This window comes from Ixodes scapularis, unplaced genomic scaffold (assembly GCF_016920785.2).
Source record: "Ixodes scapularis isolate PalLabHiFi unplaced genomic scaffold, ASM1692078v2 PGA_scaffold4__175_contigs__length_147842914, whole genome shotgun sequence".
Lineage (NCBI taxonomy): Eukaryota > Metazoa > Arthropoda > Arachnida > Ixodida > Ixodidae > Ixodes > Ixodes scapularis.
Window position 1 is genome coordinate 51,998,678 of NW_024609879.1, and position 16,260 is coordinate 52,014,937.

The 16,260-nt window shown below is 43.9% G+C and overlaps 1 protein-coding gene across 1 annotated transcript in view; it reads right to left on the minus strand.

Annotated features, from left to right (window-relative positions):
• Positions 1 to 6,995: 6,995 nt before the first annotated feature.
• Positions 6,996 to 16,260, minus strand: part of LOC8029933 — an 87,465-nt gene continuing 78,200 nt past the window's right edge. The window contains exons 4-5 of the mRNA XM_040211285.2: positions 13,659 to 13,781; positions 6,996 to 7,348 (exon numbers count right to left, since the gene is read on the minus strand). Coding sequence (XP_040067219.2) covers positions 6,996 to 7,348; positions 13,659 to 13,781 — 476 coding nt within the window. The remainder of the gene's footprint in view (positions 7,349 to 13,658; positions 13,782 to 16,260) is intronic.

The following is a 16,260-nucleotide window of genomic DNA, read 5'->3' on the forward strand; positions in this document are numbered from 1 at the left end:
CCACCTTCGTTTTATTCAGAACCCCACTTTAGAAAAAATCGACTGGTATTTGCCGTTTTGACGGGGCTGCCAGCTTACGATTGTACCACGATGATAGTGACACATAAGGCACCACTCACGGCCGCTGAGACGAGGAAGCGAACGCGACATTTCCCCTTCTATACCATTTCCCCCATAGTTTCGATTTCCATCTAACTATACAGAGTGGTCTTACCCGCGCGATGAAGGCTTAAGGGGCAACCCCACCTTTGGTTAGTGTGATTCTAAACTAACGGATTGCGGTGGGATCGCCTTCCGGGCCCGTACATCAGTGCGAAAATTGTGTGTTGGCGCTTTAATACAGTGGGGTATTTTTCTATATCCTCAATTTGACCTCACTGGTCCTTCTCTTGTTTTTCTCTGCACGAGCTTTCTTTGAAACGCGTATGGTTGCGCCAGTTCTCGGGCAAGGGGACCAGTTGCACAAGCTCCGAGCTCACGTCTCCTGGAAATGTGAGGCTAAAGTGCTAATCTGCAGCGAGTGACTCATCGAAACTTTGAAATGGCAGACCAACTACAGGCTGTATAAATATCTACACAACCTCAATTATTATTACAAAAAATAAGGCCAGAACAAAAAGCGAAAATCGTCCTGAGCCAAATGGTGAGACACATGCAAAACAACACGTTGACAAATATAAAATTGTCTGTGCGCCGTTAGCACCCCACGGAGATTTCGATGGCCAATTACACATATTTCAATGTGATCAGATTTATATGAGGGGCAGGCCCTTGGTGGTGCATGAGCTTGGCTCTTCGCGGATTTGCAGGAAAACGTGATGATGTGATAGACTTGGGTTTCCAAAATTCTATCTTGAGGAATTAAACACCTCAAAAATCAAAACAAATGAACTAATTTATGAGCAATCAGGTGTCTCATTTAGGTAGCTGTGTGTTTATTATTTTGACCGAACCCACGACACTGGAAAACACAAAAAATTACAACTCAGTTTATATATTTGAAGTTTGAAGTTTAGTTTCAAGATTATTTGTTTTCTCACGGGCGAGGCCCGGTAGGGAGGTAGACAAAAGGCATTTCTGCCTGACTGGGCCTCTACCACCCACAGTTCATTACAGCACAACTTGCATTAGTTGCCAATACGTAAAGAAAGTAAACAAAAATACATATATCTACATAGCTGCAAACATGCACACTTGTTGCACAAAATTGTAGAAATTATTTTACAAATATAAACAAGGATTAATCTGTACTCAGATGAATACAGTATTACAAGAAATAAGAAAACAATTCACAAAACGTTTTAAAATTCTAAACCTAGCTAGATAATGCCACACAAAGATGACTATCATTCATACGACATTGATTTGTAATCACTGATGTATAACCACAAAATGATCGAAGGAGCAAAAAAAGCACAAAAGATATGTACGCAAAAGGTTACAGCCACGTAACAAACGCATTCGTCATTCCAACACTAGTAGGTGCCAAAACAAAACAATCTCTACTACGCGTAATATATATCGTTGTGCACAAGGGTGTGTCTGATGGTACTTTTATATTTAATAAACGATACTGTAAAATCGGTACGCCCTTCACAAATCTTTAGTAATCTAGAAACCTGATAATTTAGTTTTTGTTTTCCATAATTTGTCCTGACCTTAGGAGTCTTGTGTTTGGCGTTTCTAAGCAGATAGGGTTGCGATGTCACTTCATCCATTTGATAGAGTTTTCCTTTATATATTGTCTGCATAAGTTTAAAGTAATAAATCTGGTTTGCTTTAAGCATGTTATGTTTTACAAAATATAGATTGCTATAAAAGTCACGAACATTTCTGATAGTTCCCTAAAATGCGCAAAACCTTTTTCTGGAGAATAATTAATTTGCTATAATTTGTGGAAGTGAAAGAAGTATAGAACCCAACGTAAGACTGGTGCGGGAGTCAGAATAAAAAAAAATGTTAAGTTAAAACGTAACTCGCAGCAATAGAAGAAAATAATTATTTTAATACGAGTTCAGTGATAAATTCAATGACTGGCCAGGCAAAGATTCTCGGTCTGTGGATACCTTTTGCAGAGAGTTTAGGCAATGTACCAGTCCTAATTTGGCGATTTATGCGCCAGGTAGTGGTGTGCAACCACGAAAATGTGCAAACGGTTAGAGTTTAACGTTGCATAAAATGTAGTGTAAGCACGCACATGCTACGCTGATTAAGACTGAAACAGCGTTACATTTTACACTAGCGTTGAGCGTATCGAAAGTTAAGGGTGCATCGAAAGCTAAAGCTTGAACACATATACTGCTCAGGCCGTTATGTTTGAATGTTCATAGTACTTTGTTATACTCAGATTTGGTATAACTATTGAGTTCTCACAATAGAAAAAAGAAAATATTCTCACTTTCGGTTGATAGAAAAACTCCACTTGCTGACAGCTACCAATCATTTCGCTGCCAATTATGAGTCTTCACTGCATGCCGACGGTCGGGTGCTTAGAACCAGTTTTCCCCGCGTTATTTCATACAATCGCAATAGACCGATCTCACCAAGCGTCCGGCGCATGCGTGACGCCGCCATAACTTTAGTTCGCAAGAGGCAGGCAGCAATGCACAAGACGGCTCGTGCCAGCTCATGCTCCACACGTGCAGAGCTCCAGCAAGGTTGTCGCACGTGCAGAAAGACTAAAACTCCCTCGATGCATTGCGGCAGCGGTGGCGTAGTCAAACTGGCTGGTGAGATCGGTCTATTGTTCTTGATAAACAACATTGTTTACTCTCGCAAATGGTCACACGTGAAGTTTAGAATATTTTGTACTGATTGTGACACACGTAACACGTAGCTATAGTCTTTTTTTTTAATTCGCGAAATAGAATGCTCCGGGTTACCTTGGTCTCTAATGTATGTAGCACACAAAAGAGCGCGAGCTCAATCACTTGAGAACTGAGGGCTATGCACAAATGCAGAAGGTAAGCTTTGTTGCACTAAATACATTACAAGTAAAGTATTTGGTTTTATCATGAAAGCGAAGCGGATCATACACGCGCGAGCATGATGCCCTGAACTACTTTTCCAGTGAACAAGCGCACCGTTCAAAGCATAGAGCTTGCTTTTATAGCTTTTGGTGCGCTCAAACATTTTAAAACACAAATATAATCAACTTGATCATTTCTTTTCTTTTTACTAAATGCGACAATGTTTTATCTTTTTTTTTTTTGCGTTACCGTGTCTATTTTTAGTTAAATAATATTTTCCAGAAGTCCGACAACTATGGTCTGTTTCATCATAAGTAAGAGTCGCTTAATCAAAAATGTAGACACACAAAGAAAAAAAAGGAACGCGAACGCGCGAACACACATTAAACATGCAATGTAACGGCACACTCAAAATTAGTCGTTTGTTTTTAAAGAGCAAGAGTTTCGTAAGACGACAAATGTTACCCGTTGCACATTATAAATTTAGCCAGTGCAGTACAACAGTTCGCTCGGGGTATTTCAAGTGCATCACGCAGTATATGTGATACACGATCGCGCGACGATAGGATCCAGATGGGCGACAGAACGCAGGGCCCCTGCTAAAGCTCCTTGATAAAGGCGTTCTTACAAATACCGCCAACCATTGTTGTGGAAACGTGCAAGACACATGCCACGAGCGGGTGCTCTACCGCCAGTCGCTTTCAAGGGCCAGTCATTTTAGTGCAGCGCCGCCTTTTGCCTCCAAGGTCCGCTCAAGACACGGGCCTCGTGCACCGGCACATTTGACGTTACTTAAACGACCAAAACAAACACATCGAGGAGCTTTAGTCCCTCCAGCTTCTGCAACGTTAGCTCTGTGCTTTGAACGGAGCTCGCACTCGGCCAACGATCCCCCCATTTGGTTTAGCCTGTGAGGTAAACCAAATGAGCTACACTTAGAGTATCGGCACTCTTTTCCCCGATATTTGTTGTGGGCGCCGTCATCTTGGGGGTTAGAACAAATCAAACGCAACTGCCGATCGGGATGATTCAGAACGGCGAGTTCTTAAGCATTAGTTTCTGTGTAAGGAAGCCCACGTAATATCGTTTTGTTTTGTCGCGAACTGTTTAAACATTTTTGGAGGACGGAAAAGCGCACCTTGCGATTTCAGATAAAGTTTCAGATAACTGACAACCATCATTTTAAGCACCAAGATATGTATGAAGCGTAGCTTATTTAATATTTCTAGTTTAGCCTGACCGCACAGGCACAGAAAGAGGACGAACTGCTGACCTCGCGCTCTTGACGCTGCTTCAGTGGCTTCATCAGCCCGTAAAGTTGGCTGCTTTACGGGCAAAGTAAAGCAAAGTAAGTATTCAGAAAGTTTTACAAGCCAAACCAACAAATATTACTTAACGCGCCCTAATAAAAATAAATGCGGGTCAATTCTGACTAACTGGACATCTTTTAGCGTGTAACCGAAATCACAGATTGGCCTCCGTTAGACTGCGGGCACCTCGGCCGACATTTCAAACCGACAAATATAGATTCATGAACCAGCACGTTGACTCATAGACACTGAGAGGCTTAATATTCTGTGTTTTGTTTCAATATCATTGCCACTTAAGAGCCACCGAGGTGGCTCGTGAAACAAGATATGGTCGAACCATTCCAACAAACATAGTTTGATTGCAAAAATGATTTTGCAACTGGTAAAAACATTCAAGTCTTTTCGCATAGGTGTCGGAATCCGAAATGGCAGAATCCCTTTCATGACCCCTATTTAATTCAGCTCGCGACAGCTGTGTGTACGACGCACAGTATAACGCGCGCAAAAGCAGCTGTGGTGCACCCGCAGCCTCGCGCCTGCTGTTCTGACATTTCTGGCTCGCTCACTGCAGGCATCCTGGCTTCTGATACCCTGACATCTGGCGCTTTTTCTGTCCTTCACCTGGCGTTCCGAGCGGCACTCAACGTAAAATGCACATCAAGGTATTCTTGAACATGTTTCGCCATCTGCATTTTATATTAAGAAAGTGCAATTTGCTGTAACTGAATAGGAAACGTTTGAGGTCTAATAACATTTTAACGCGTAATATGTTAATATGGAAGTTCTGTAAAATGGAATATCGAAGGAGGGTTCATAATTTAACGTCTCGTAATTTTGATTAGTTGGCATGATTCCGTTTTTATAACACCATCAAATAGTACCATTTTAAACTTTAATTTTCTTAATATACATTGTTTGTAGAGGTTGTTGCTGACTTGTTTAATTCATTATATCCAACAGAAGGTTCCCCTAAAATATTCTGGACCATGGGACGTTATAACCCGAGAAATATTTTTTTTTTCAATATTGGGGACTGTGGTCTATTAAAATGCTAAATAATTAACTAACAACTAAAAGTGATCAAATTATAGAGATATTAAAGTATTGTTGAAGAACAGCTCTTTAATTTTACATTAATTTTATAATTGTAGGATGCACCGAAAGAAAGTTATCAACCGTCAAAAAAGCGCCAAAACCTCATGCACGGTGAGTTTGCACCTTAAAGCATTCTGCACCTTTGACTGGATACCTTTGACAGCAGAGTCAGCCCCGAAGTAAGCTGGGCTTATATTTTTCTTAATTTATGTCATTGACGGCAATGCGGCAGATAATGATACGTCGTTGTTCACCATCGTCACAGAGAACAAAATTGTTCTGGTTCTTGCACGTGGACGATTGTTAATACTTATAGTTCTTTAACCAAAAACGTATAGCTATAGTGACAGACAACCAAAGAAACGCAGCGCACGGTTTATTATATCACTCTTCAGGCTTTTGTGTTGCGTTTTTCGGCGTTGCTTAATTAAATTGCGTTGCGTGTATGTTTACTTGGGAGAAGAGCGCGTTGGTTTAAGTCTGTGAAAGATGTGGTTGTGTTGTCCCTGTTTTAATTGTTTTATTCTTTCTTCATCCATGTGCATGTTTAGCCGTTGAGCTGTCAGTCATCCCCAGTGTGCATTTGGCCTCTAGTAGTAAATGAGTAATTTAGCCAGAGCAGTACATATCTGCTAGCCTGGGGTCTTTAACGTGCATCACACTGCATTGTGATACACTAGAACACGCCGGAACGATGCTTGTTCAGATCGAAACCGGCAGGGGTGAAGATTGAGCCCATTGTTCCTGGGTTCCGAAAAAAATAGACATGTGACTCCTCCACCATCTCTACGTTTGCCAGAAATTACGCCTTTCAACCACTTCCGGCCGTGTTAAAGCGTTTTTCTTAAACATCTTCAGTGAACCAAGTCTTTTTGACGACAGGACACATTGGCACAACTTCCACGCGATGCAATCTATACCTCGTTTACCTCTAGGTTCATATTGCTGGGGAGCAACGAGCCTACCGGGCTAATAAACAGTCTTTGTTTCAACACCTCTATTTCTGCTCATGAGTATGGACGCAAGCGTGATCACATGGAAAAAGGTATACACGTATGGCTGGTCCAAGGATCACGTAGCTTCCATCGCACTGTCAGTTTATTTGTGCAAAGAGTGCCGTATCTTTCGTACTAGAGCACGGAGGGGCAAATTTCGCTCGAAGAACAAACGTTTTTGGTTAGATAGTGCACGCACGACGCAACACGCGCCTAGTTCGAACGTGAAACGTTCTCGCACGCTGCTCACATCGACAACTTCCTTCAATATAAACTCACAAAAATGCATAAATCACTATTAACCTACACTTCCATTCACAGAATTGGTCACGTCTCGTTGTTATAACGAGCTAGGAAAAAAAAAAAAAAAAAAACTCGTAAAGAAGTTTACAAGTACGGCATGGGGGCACCTCCCTCGGGCTGCTGGTGCGGGTAGGTCGTCAAACAGTCAAGCATTGCTGAGGCGTACCCACAGCCTCAGCTATGCTTGACTATCAGACGCTTGACCCGCACCAGCATCAAAAAGGCGGCGCCCGGAGGCCCTACCTGCAAACGTCTATAGTCTCCATCTGTAGATATTCCGCACCACGTAAGAGTTCAACATTTAAACACGCACAGTCCTCGGACTATGGTTCACAGAGTGCTTTATACATACCGGTCTCGATGTAAGGCGGGAAGTCGTCTCCGCAGTACGGCTGCACTCCGAGAAGGAGAAAGTCGCTCTGCGCCGGGGAACCCAGCTCGAAGTTCTGGCACCGGTTGATGAGTACTTCGTCAGGGGCCCCGCGAGGTCGTGCACCGACGCCGAAGGGTCCCTGCTTGCTGAAGCGGACGGTGCAGGTTCCGTGTGCCTTCCTGAAGCAGACCGAGTAGCGCAGGTGGTTCGGGTAACCGCCTTCGGGTCTCGAGTCCGCGTCGTAATTGAAGCTGGACACCAGGCCGGATGGTTTCTCCTGGTACTGCAGACAGCCCGTCGGCGCTGCGGCGTTGGAAAGCATGGCCAATCAAGACTTAGCCGCTATCACACTTGTAATACATCATACAAACGACAACGTGCAGAAAATGTCTGAGGAGTGATTCTACCTTCTACGGGCGGAAGTTTCACACTGGTCATAGAAAAACCGTGTTCAGTCGTGCTCGAAGCATACATACATGTATGAAGCAAACATAATACGAACATGCTGAGGTGATCCAGCAGATAATTCTATGGTCATGTCTGAAACAAACAACGTGTCTTTTGTATAATGCATAAAACGCAGAAGGCATTGCGCGCGACTTTCGGTTCTGAAATCGCATAGAACTGATTATTAAGGCGCCTTATGTGTCTCATTGTTTAATCGACCTTCAAAGCCCTTCAGCGAAAACACGACGGCGACACGAAAGATACCAAAAAGTTTACGTGACCACTCAGCCGAATAAAGCCAATAAAATTAGGAAGGATGACAAAGCGAATTAAAAGGAACCAAAGTGAAATAAGAGGAATTAAAGTGAATTAAGAGTAATTAAAGAGAAGTAAGAGTAATCAATGACAATTAAGAAGGAATATAACGCAAATAAAGAGTAATCAAAGTGAATTAAGAGGAATGAAAGAGAATTAAGAGTCATTCATGCGAATTAAGAGAGCTTATAAAGCAAATTAAGATGGATTAAAGTGAATTAAAGGGAGCTACAGTGAGTTAAGAGTAATTAAAGGGAATAAACACAATGGGAAAAAAGAGAATGCGAAACAAAGTAAATGATTTGTCTGCCTTTAAGGCATCGGCGCTTGGGAAGTTGCCTTCAATTCGTCTCAGGGATAATTGTTCGAGTTGGTGGTGAATTTTAGGATAAAAATCCGCCTCCAAAGAACAACTGAGAAAAAAAAAAAACAAAAAAAAAAAACTGGACGGCATTGTGCGTTAGGCGAGCAATGGTGTCAAGTTATTCTTGACTATTCTTTCTCTTACAGTGCTGTCGGGTATTTTAAAATTTCGATATACGCTGCGCCACAGGGACCTAAAGAAACGTGACGCCTTGGCTGCAGGCGGTGCCAGCAGATGGATTTTCAATAAGCGGCTATTTATAGCCTACACAGGTATCGGATTTCTGCGCGTCTCTGTGGCAGATATACTTGTATTTAAAGTTGTTTTCTGGGTGTGCCGCATCAGGTAGAACTTCGCATTTCTCACTTTGCACGCAGGAATTCTGGGTTCAATACCGACCACGGCCCGTTTTGATCTGGAGGAGCACCGTACCGGCGCGCGGTCATGCATAGCTTAGTGATGCGCGTTAAGAACCCCAGGCTTGCAATGGTAATGCACTGGCTAAATTTCTCATATACAGCTTAGACACCAGGCGCCCTTTGAGGCTGACTAACTTCCAGCTGTCTAAAGATAAAAAACAATTACTTACACTTGCTCTACGCGTGGTTCTTATGACGCAGCTTCACCATTAACCCTGCTTTCGTGCCTCAACGGTGGGAAGATAAGTTTTATGAGGCTCGTTAAAGCGGAGATATCACTCTCGCGGTGTTCACACCGTCCCTTGATGTCAAAGCAAACGCGCCGAGCGGAAGGATCGTGCGCCCGGGTGCCATGGCAACGATTCAGTTTCTGTTTTTTGTTTGTTTCTTTTCCTCTTAATGATAAGAATAAGTTCACAGGTAAGCTTGTTTCAGGTTCGACTTAGTCTTTTTTTTTTCCTTTTATCCACCATACTCATAGGTGTTAAACATGATTTTCCAGACATGTGCAAGTTACTAAAAAAAGTAATTAAGTTAAGTTACTGAGTATTGACCTCAAAAGTAATTTGAGCAGAGTGGAAATAACTAAAATGAAAAGTATTTGATAAAATGGCTACTTACCGTAAAAAGTAGAAAATCACTTTTGAATTACATTTACGTGTTTATTATGGTAACAACAAAGTACATATGTTTTGATCTGTTATTTAAATTGTGCTTGCGAAATAAGAATCGCCTTGTTTTTTTCACAGAAATACTTTAACAGCTGGTTCTGCTTCTGCGTGCGTAATAGTTTTGTGCTTTTTTTATTGCTTGGTCAAAAATCTACTGCGAATGTGTATTTTATACTTTGAGGTTTAGCACTGCCTGAGCTTGATTTTTTAGACAGCGCTTTCTTGTTTACAGTGTTGCTTAAAGTACATCTAAAGAGTGCTTGAAGTTAAGTACAAAGTAAATGGGGAAATAAACTTCAATTAAAGTAGTAGGTATACAGGGTGCAATGTACTTGAAGTAACGTAATATAAATACAATTATTTAAAGGTAAAGTATAAGTATTTTAACACAATCTTTCATGATGCCTTCTCAATCCCTAGACTGTGTTTTTTTGTTTTTTTTAACTACAGGGGTAACCGGAGGTGCATCGATTTTTTACGGAAATAGCAGCAAATATTGGGTAAAGTCAAGTCGCCTGAGAGTACTTGTTTTACTCTCGCTGACTAGCTATTTCAACAAAGTCAACTCATAAGGCACTTATTTGTGTCGGTCTTACAGCCGCCAATTGCTTCACTCAGTGAAATGACGATATGACGTCTCGAAAGAGCGGGTTTTCAAACGACGATACGCCATTTTTTGCTTTCAAATTCGAGGAACGTATGTTGAATTCGGGAGTCCTACTTTCCTCGGAAAGTACCATAAAAATACTTTAGTAAAATACAAGTTTTCTAAACAATAGTACTTCAGGCACCATGTACTTAGAGTACTTTCCAATACTGCTTGTTCATTATTGTTTATATAAAAACGTTGGGGTAATTACTAAGTTTTATCGAACAATCTTCGAATCTTCAAAGATCTGCATATTCTGAATTTTGAAAGGAAAAACAACGCGAAGAGGTCACCTTTACGTTGCCCTTTAGCAAGCGATTCTTCGATTACAGCACAAACTACGGGAGCACCAGATGAGCTTCAGAGCGAATGCTGCATTTTTTTGCCTATTTTGAAGGAGGATGCAGTGTGTATATAATGCAATGAGCCAGAGCTCCTACGTTGGGCAGTAGCGAGGAAAAGCCCTCTTTTTGAAATCATCTAGTCTCCTTGAGCTCCCGGACACAAGGGAACGCGAGTCGTCGGCGCTGATCCCGCCGTTACTCGGCTTCACCTGCGACGAGTCTGTCAGCTCCCCGCGGCTCGTAGCAGGTTTGTTTCAGTGGTGTGTTCGTGAAAGTTTTAGGAGTTTTGAGACCCTTAAAGTAACTTCCTCCCCCCCCCCCTCCCTCCCGTGCCTAGGCCACAGGCTTACCCCTCTTTGCAAAAATTAGCTGATCTTCCATCTTATCACTTTCTGTGCAGGAATGGTTGTATTATGCAAACCTACTAGTGAAATTCGAAAGTAACATGCAACTTGAGTAGAAGTTACACAGAAAAAGTAATCAATGTAAACTACTAACAACCTAAATAATTTGAAATTAGTAGCTTACTAAGAAATGTATTTAACATACAGTACCTTGAGTAGGTTATTACTGCAATACGTACAAGCCTGCCTCAAACTAGGTAATGAAGGGCTGCAGCGCTTTCGTGACTTGCTCTTCCTCCTGCATTTTTGTTTCTTGAAGGGCTAAAAATTCAGGTTGCCGTTCGTGCAGCAACCCTAATGACTGCAAGTGTTTACGAGTATAATTTATACCTCTAATATTGAGTGTTTCCAGCGTTATATCACTAGTGGAAATAGTTGGAGATTTGGGTGCAGCCATTAGTCGGGTGGGGGAGGAGGTTTGGAATGAAACGCGATGTGCAACATCTTCGCACAAAACTTACATAATGCACAGCTATGGCGACAAGCACGAGCAACAAAAAAAAAATCACGAATCTCAGAAAATACATTGCTGAATTGTATTAAATGTGAACGTTACCCCCTACAGCCAGGTTTGCGCACGTCGACCATTCGGCGGTGCTCGGGGCTCGCCTTTCTTCTTTGCTTCGGTGAGGCCCCCCGAAATCAGGGTCTTCCTTCTGAATGCGATCCAGGGGCCACTTGGAGGGCTCGAAACTTCTGTCCATTTTTAAGTCGACATTGGAGGGATATTTTGAATGACGATCGTTCTCGTCGGCTGTCTTTATTTGTTTGCATTTTGAAGAGCCTGGGGCTGCACTGTCGACGTCTGTGCCGTTTACACCGCAGGCAGCTGACCTGTAAGCTTCGGGAATTGGTGCGGTGGTGTCGCTGGTGTCATAGCCTTGTGATATGCCTCGTTTTTGTACGGCTGAAGATGCTTCTGTATGGGTGCACGTGGTTGGGTGTCCAGTGCCGTCTTCATTTTTCGAAATTTCTTCGCGATGAAGAATTCCGAGTTGTCTTCCTCGGGGGCAGACCAGATTACGGTGGCGTAAGTGCGGATGCAGTCTTCATGCTCATGACCAAAACGATGGCCTTTGTCACATTGAGGGACGCAGAACTCTTTGCAGATGTGACCTGTCCTCTTACATCGGAGGCAGAGCGGTGCTATTTCGGGGACATGTAGTAGAACGTCGCTGCCTAACGGTCGCAGCTGCGCGGGAGGTTATCTTTGGTGACGCCTTCTTTCAGGTCTGATCTCCTCAGCCTTGTCGTTATTTGGACGTTCTGAAAGCCTTCCGCTGTCCAAGTGTATCGAGCTACTTCGTTCATCCTTCCGTAGGACTCGAGGACCCTCCCCACTGTTTCATCACTGATGTGAATCGGTATTCAGTGGAGCCGTATTGGCACCTCGTGCTCATTGGGATCGATGAACAGGCATCTTTTTTTTTTCACCGCAAGTTCCTCAGGTTTGAAAAGTTTGCGTTTCGCTGTCACAGATTTGAAAGCGAAAAGCCAGACAAGGTTTGTCTGGTACGCCCCGGCTCCAATGAACTCCGTGATGTTCCATTCCTACTCGGAAATCGTGAATATTGTGCGCTCATCCCGTGACGTCGCAATGAGCGAATACAGAGCTCAAGATTTGAACACCCGTAGGCCAAGTTGGCAGGAGCACACGGTAGGCAGCCTGGGACATTTCAGCAGATGAAACGCTCTGCCGGCAAAAGCCGTTAAAAACACTCCACGGTAAACCTTTTTTTATTTTTTTGCGACTATTTTGAACGGCGGTTTGCGCTTCTCTCGAACTAGGGAAAAACTGTAAAAAGTCTTCTTCATATAGTATTTTTTTTATAGATGCGGAGCATCTCTTGCTCGGGTCTAAGTCGCGCGGCGTCGTAGTCCGCACTCACACTACGCATGCGCAACTCTCCTCCTTCCCTCTCTCCAACAGCTCCGCGTTACTCTCTCCGCTCTCTCTCTCTACCAGCTGCGTGCACTTCGCGTGCGTTCGCTTCTACTCACACCGCGCGCGCATGCGCAACTCTCCTCCTCTAGTCTCCTCTCCTTCAAGTGTGAATACAAGCAGCGGTAGCGCGCTGCGCGCGTTCAATTCACCGCTGTTGACTCCACTTCACTCCGTTCTTCCGATGAAGTGTGATGGAAGCAACAGTCCCGTCAGTTAGTGGGTTGGCACAAGCAAGTGTCAGCACCACCCCACAAACTAACAGCAGCGCTACTTCCACTGAAGACAAAGCTGCACAGCGAAGGGCACGGGACGCTGAGCGTAAACGCTTGAAGCGAGCGGCAGACCCTGAACTACGGCAACGAGAAGGCGTCCATTCGTCAACGTCGAGCGGCGGGTGCTGAACTACGACAGCGTGAAGCAGCGGCCGTTCGAGAACGTCGAGCAGCAGAACCTGAGGTTCGGAACCGTGAAGTTCAACGTAAACGTACAAAGCGAGCGGCGGAACCCGACCTTCGAGAACGGGAAGCCGCGTTGGTTCGTAAACGTCGAGCAGCAGAACCTGAGGTTCGGGACCATGAAGTTCAACAACGTTACTAACACCGTTAATAACACCGTTAATAACAATCCGCGATGCTCCGCATCACCCCGTGGTTCCCCTCGGGAAGATGGTGTAATTTTGTAACACTTAATGCTTATTGCACGCGCTCTCTGGAAAAAAGAAATAGCGGATAACCAAATCTAAGATAATGCTAAAAGCTCGTTCCGGGATACGCCCTTTCACGCGCTCCGGAACAAAAAAGAAACAAAAGCGCTCGGGACAAAACGAGACAAAATCAAAAGCGTTCGGAACAGAAGATATGTATATTTTGTTCAGAACGTTTTTCCTCACGGTGCGTGAACTCAACGGTGATGCCCGACGACTTCGCCGAGACGCCGAGACGAGACTGTACTGTTAATTATCCCAGATCTTGGCTTGTAATTTGGTCGCCTTCGCACGCATTTTTTTTTTCACAGAAAAAGAAGTCCCTTTGTCTCCAACTGCGAGATGAACTTACCTAGCCGTGGGCTCCCGCAGGGAATTTGGATGACACGAATTTTCCAGGTCCTCTGTGTGACATTCGGCGCCAGAGACACGGACAACTGCACCGGTCCCGCCGACTGGGTCACACTCACGTACACTGGGATAACGGGACAAGATGCAGAGGGCGTAAATGCACTGACGATGTGAGGAAGACCGTAATAAAACTACGAGAGATTTCAGATACCGGACGAGCCATTTGTTATAGTTGAGGTTTTAATATAGTAGGTGAAATGTTTAACTTCACTGCTGTGTTCCTTAATGAGCAAGATTTGTAGACAATATTAGAGAAACTTGGGATCGTTTGGTCGTTTTCATGGTCGTTTCTCTCCTCGAATGAAATTTGCTACCTCATTTGAGGTCATCAATTTTCTTTTATACTTTATATGATTTTTTATGTTTTATTTTACAAAAGTGCACGATTTTTATCACATGATCAATATGTTGACCTTTAGTGTTAGGCTAGTTCAGGTATCTTCAAAACGTACGGATAATAAGAAACAGGTGGATTTTATACGCACGACACAAGCTTATGGCAAAAAAAAAACTTGAACAATTTTTTTTCTTACTTAATGTAACATTCTGATCAAACTGTCCGACGCAACACAGTTTAGCTAAGTGAAGGAAGGAAAGACGTATAGTTTAATCACTCTGCTGTTTTTAGGCTGTTTCATTTCTGAAGTAAACTGTTTCGGATTTTAATTCCAAAACAATTAATCCGTCTCTTAGCATATGAGAGGTGACCACGGTGGACGAGTAATCTGCCGGATTCAGTCGCCCTTCTGCTATTGTCAACCCTATCGAATACCATTGAGGTCGTGTAACGAAAACGGACGGCCAGTCGACCAAATTTTTGTCGGCAGCTGACAAACATACATGGTGCACAATGAGCTCTTTGATGCGCATCAATTCATGACACATTAAACTCTCCAAACTGAGCCTGGCACAATAGCATTCTTGATGGCTTCCCGAGTGCTCCAGGGGGAGAACACGGGCACAAATCATGATGCTTAAACCCTGAGACTGGGAAGGAAACTTGAAAATATATTACAAAAAAAGAAGGACGATGACAGATAACGTCCCTAGATGAACGCTATGCGGTGTAGTGACAATACCTCCTCCCCCGCCCTCCTGCCCTCGCTCCTGTCTTCTGCTAGCGCGCGGTCTGCCATGTTCTTCCTAGCTCGCCCACCATGGCTGTGCTCGAAAACTTCCAAGTTTCTCGGGCGGGTCACGTCACGTGACAATCCAGATAGAATAACCCTGGACGCGGGTAGGTTTTCAAACGCTAAGGTATTAAACCGTTACTTGAAAGTGAGGGCGAGTCAAACCCGCCGTGTTCTTCCGTACCGGAAACCGAACGCGGGCACGGAGCAATACGAGAGCACGCCGAAACATTAATCCCTTTCACTACTTAGCACTCGAGGGTCTTTTTGTGACAGACATTTCGTCTGTCACCTTTCGTCTCGGGGGATCGGTGGCCGAGTGGGCTAGCGGACACCACCTCGGAGCACGCGGAGCGAGAGCTCGCGTTGCAGTACCCAGGGATCTTGGGTTCAATCCCTACCCCTGCCCGTTACTATTTAAAGGAGCATCGTACCGGCGTGCGGTCGTGTACCACTACTACATGGAGCACGTTAAAGACCCACTCATAGCGATTGTACTGCTCTGGCTAAATATCTCATCTACAGCGAGTGACTCGTCGCAACTTTGAAATGGCTGACCAACTATACGCTGTCAAAATGTCCACACAACCCGAATTTACCTTTCGAATGTTTCTTCTAATATATTTTCAAATTTCCTTCCAAGCTTCAGGGTTTAAAGGGAGCCTGAAAGGCGTTTCTGTCTATTAATTTTATTTGCGTCGCGTTCGCTCGGGCTAGTGTGTGGGACTTTAGCGACACATTAAAAATAAGATAAAGAGGAATTTATGTGTATTCTTTAACATAATAGGTGACGGAAATGCAAAATTTTGAGCAAATTTTCTATTGTTGATGACGTTCTTGGAGTTAACCAATAGAGAACCGAAACGACCATAGCGTGCAACAGCCATGCGCGTTCTTCCTAATTGCTTGAATTAACATCCAGTTACGAAGATGTGAACGCCTCACCGATATACGGGTGTTTTAAGCAAAAAATCACGCGCTTGAAAGGGTCAAAAGAAGTCACGTGCTTTTAAGCCGACGGCTGAAATTGGAAAACAGCGCACAAAAAGACGAAGACGACGAGAGAACACGGGAAACAGCGCACAAAAATTAGCACAACTTTGCCCGCGCGTAAACCAGGTAAGCAGTAACAAGATGTCATGTACTGTTAAGCATGTCAACAAGTTCGTGGATTGCGTTGTGGGTGTCATCTACAAAATTCCATTGTCATGCGGACGGGTTTACATAGGACAATCGGGACGCTGCGTCAACGAGAGAATGCGTGAGCATGCGAATTCCCTGCGGTCAATGACCGGAGGTCACTTGTACGTACATTGCGGAGACTGCCAGTGTCACCCCGTCTTCCAAAATACCTTAATCATTGGCAGGGGCGCACAAAAGTGCAAAGAGAGGTGCTGGAGGCGCATGCTATCA